At 40.8% G+C, this 2125-nt stretch overlaps 1 protein-coding gene across 1 annotated transcript in view; it reads left to right on the top strand.

Moving 5' to 3' along the window:
• LOC128251273 (acyl-coenzyme A amino acid N-acyltransferase 2-like) overlaps positions 1–2122 on the top strand; it is a gene marked incomplete at its 3' end in the record, with an annotated part of 93108 nt that extends 90986 nt beyond the window's left edge. The window contains exon 2 of the mRNA XM_052978060.1: positions 943–2122. Within this exon, the coding sequence (XP_052834020.1) occupies positions 1172–2122 (951 nt within the window). The remainder of the gene's footprint in view (positions 1–942) is intronic.
• Between the last annotated feature and the right edge of the window lie 3 nt (positions 2123–2125).

Below are 2125 nucleotides of genomic sequence, written 5' to 3'. Positions count from 1 at the left end.
CAAACATGAGGATGTTAGTGAAGCACAACTTATTAAAATTATTTGGGTATAAGAAGAGGAATAAGCCACATGTGGATAGGTGAATATAGTCGTTCTCAGGTGGAGTTATTTCAGAAAGGATAAATTTAGGCAGTACCTCTTTCCTTAGACCTGAACTGAGTACTATTCCAATACGGAATTAATTAGCTAGAAATACTCTCTATCTCCAGCCCCTAGTAAAATAGAAATGAAAGGGATCCATAGGTAAAATATGATTGCGAAACCCTGCTATAGTAGAAGACACATGCAGTGGGACTGAACCTCAAGACTTCATCATCATTTAGCGTCTGTTGTCCATGCTGGTGTGGGTTGGATGGTTTGACCAGAGCTGGGATGCTGAGGGGCTGCACCAAACTCTAGTTTGATTTGGCATGGTTTCTACAGCTGGATGCCATTACTGATGCCAACCACTCCAAGAGTGTAACGGGTGCTTTTACGTTCCACTGGTACGAATGCCAGTTGCATTACACCAGTATCTGCTACAGCTATGATTTCACTTGGCTTGATGGGTCTTCTTCTCAATCACAGCATATAACTAAAGGTCTCACTCATTTGCCATTGCCTGTGTGACACCCAATACTCAAAAGCTGCTTTTTTACATACCACTGGCTTCGGCCACATTGCCTCCAGAAGGCCCAATGCTCAAAAGGTGCTTTTTACATGCCACCGGCACATGTGCCAGTTACGTGACACCAGCATCAGCTATGATTATGTTTACACCTGGCTTGACAGGTCCAAACAGCTTCACCTGTGTTATTATTTATATAATCATTACATCTAAGCCTACATCTAATTAATTCTTATGGTAATTAAAGTCACTGTTTTATTAACAAAATCTGCTTGTCTCACCTTGAATTTTTATCTAAAAACAACCCATTTTATTTATTAATTTTTTTTCTGCAGTCCTGCAAGTATACACTGACCGAGAAAGATGATCCTCCGTCCATCCTACCAACTACTCTCTGCTCTACGTCACATACCCAGCTAGCCAACAGTCTTATCCAGAGTGCTAGTTTCAACCCGCTGCCCAGTTTCGGTAACAGTGAATCCAGAAAATGGTTTGGTTGATGAGCAATTGTCTGTGAGTGTTTCTGGTTTGAAACCTGAAGAAAATGTCACAGTCAGTGCCACAATGGAACAGAGCTCAAAGAAAAGAGAATCCGTTTTCAGGTCTTTCGGAGATTTCAATGCTTCAGTTGACGAATGTGTTAATCTGGTCACTGATCCATGTTTAGCGGGAACTTACACTGGAATTGATCCCATGGGATTATTTTCGAGTATGACTCAAGTAGTTGGAAAACATGGTAGAATTAGGACTCATGATGCCACCAAAACTTTGGATTGCACTGTGATGGTCCACCCTGGTCATATCTCACAGCATTCTGAGTTTACTTCTGATATAAAGCCATTAGCAACCAAATTGGTTCGACGATCGTTTATGAGATCTGGTGTCCGTAAAATCACAGTTAACCACGGAAGACTTCGGGGTAGTTTATTCATACCAAGTGATGAAACATCCAACAGACAACAACGACGATATCCTGCTGTGATAGATCTGTTTGGTAGCACTGGTTCTTTGATAGAATCCAGAGGTGCTTTGTTAGCGTCCCATGGATTTATTACTTTAAGTTTGACCTATTTTGCTTATAAAGACTTACCTTCAGTCGTCACAGACGTTGATTTTGAATATTTCGAAGAGGCTATTGAGTGGCTTATTAACCACGAGCAAGTTTCCAGTGAGAATGGTATAGGTGTTTTAGGGACATCTCTAGGAGGAATAATAGCTCTATACATAGCGAAACAGTGTCCACAAGTAAGCGCTGTTATAAGTATTAACGCTTCGCCAGCCTTCTTTGTTTTTAGCATCCGCCATAATGGTAAACAGCTTCCAAGCTCTTCTCTGGACTATGGCAGTTTTAAAGTGAAAGATGATGGGAGTTTATTGGCATTGTGGAAAGTAGATGAATCTAAACTGTTTTATTTCGATGAGACTTGTCGTAGCAAAGTATTGTTTCTTATTAGCGGTGATGACCAGGTGGTTTATACAAGTGACTATTACCTCTGGTTTGACAAGTTAACACCAACC

The sequence above is a fragment of the Octopus bimaculoides genome, chromosome 30 (assembly GCF_001194135.2).
Source record: "Octopus bimaculoides isolate UCB-OBI-ISO-001 chromosome 30, ASM119413v2, whole genome shotgun sequence".
Classification (NCBI taxonomy): domain Eukaryota; kingdom Metazoa; phylum Mollusca; class Cephalopoda; order Octopoda; family Octopodidae; genus Octopus; species Octopus bimaculoides.
This window is presented reverse-complemented; position numbering and strand designations above follow the sequence as displayed.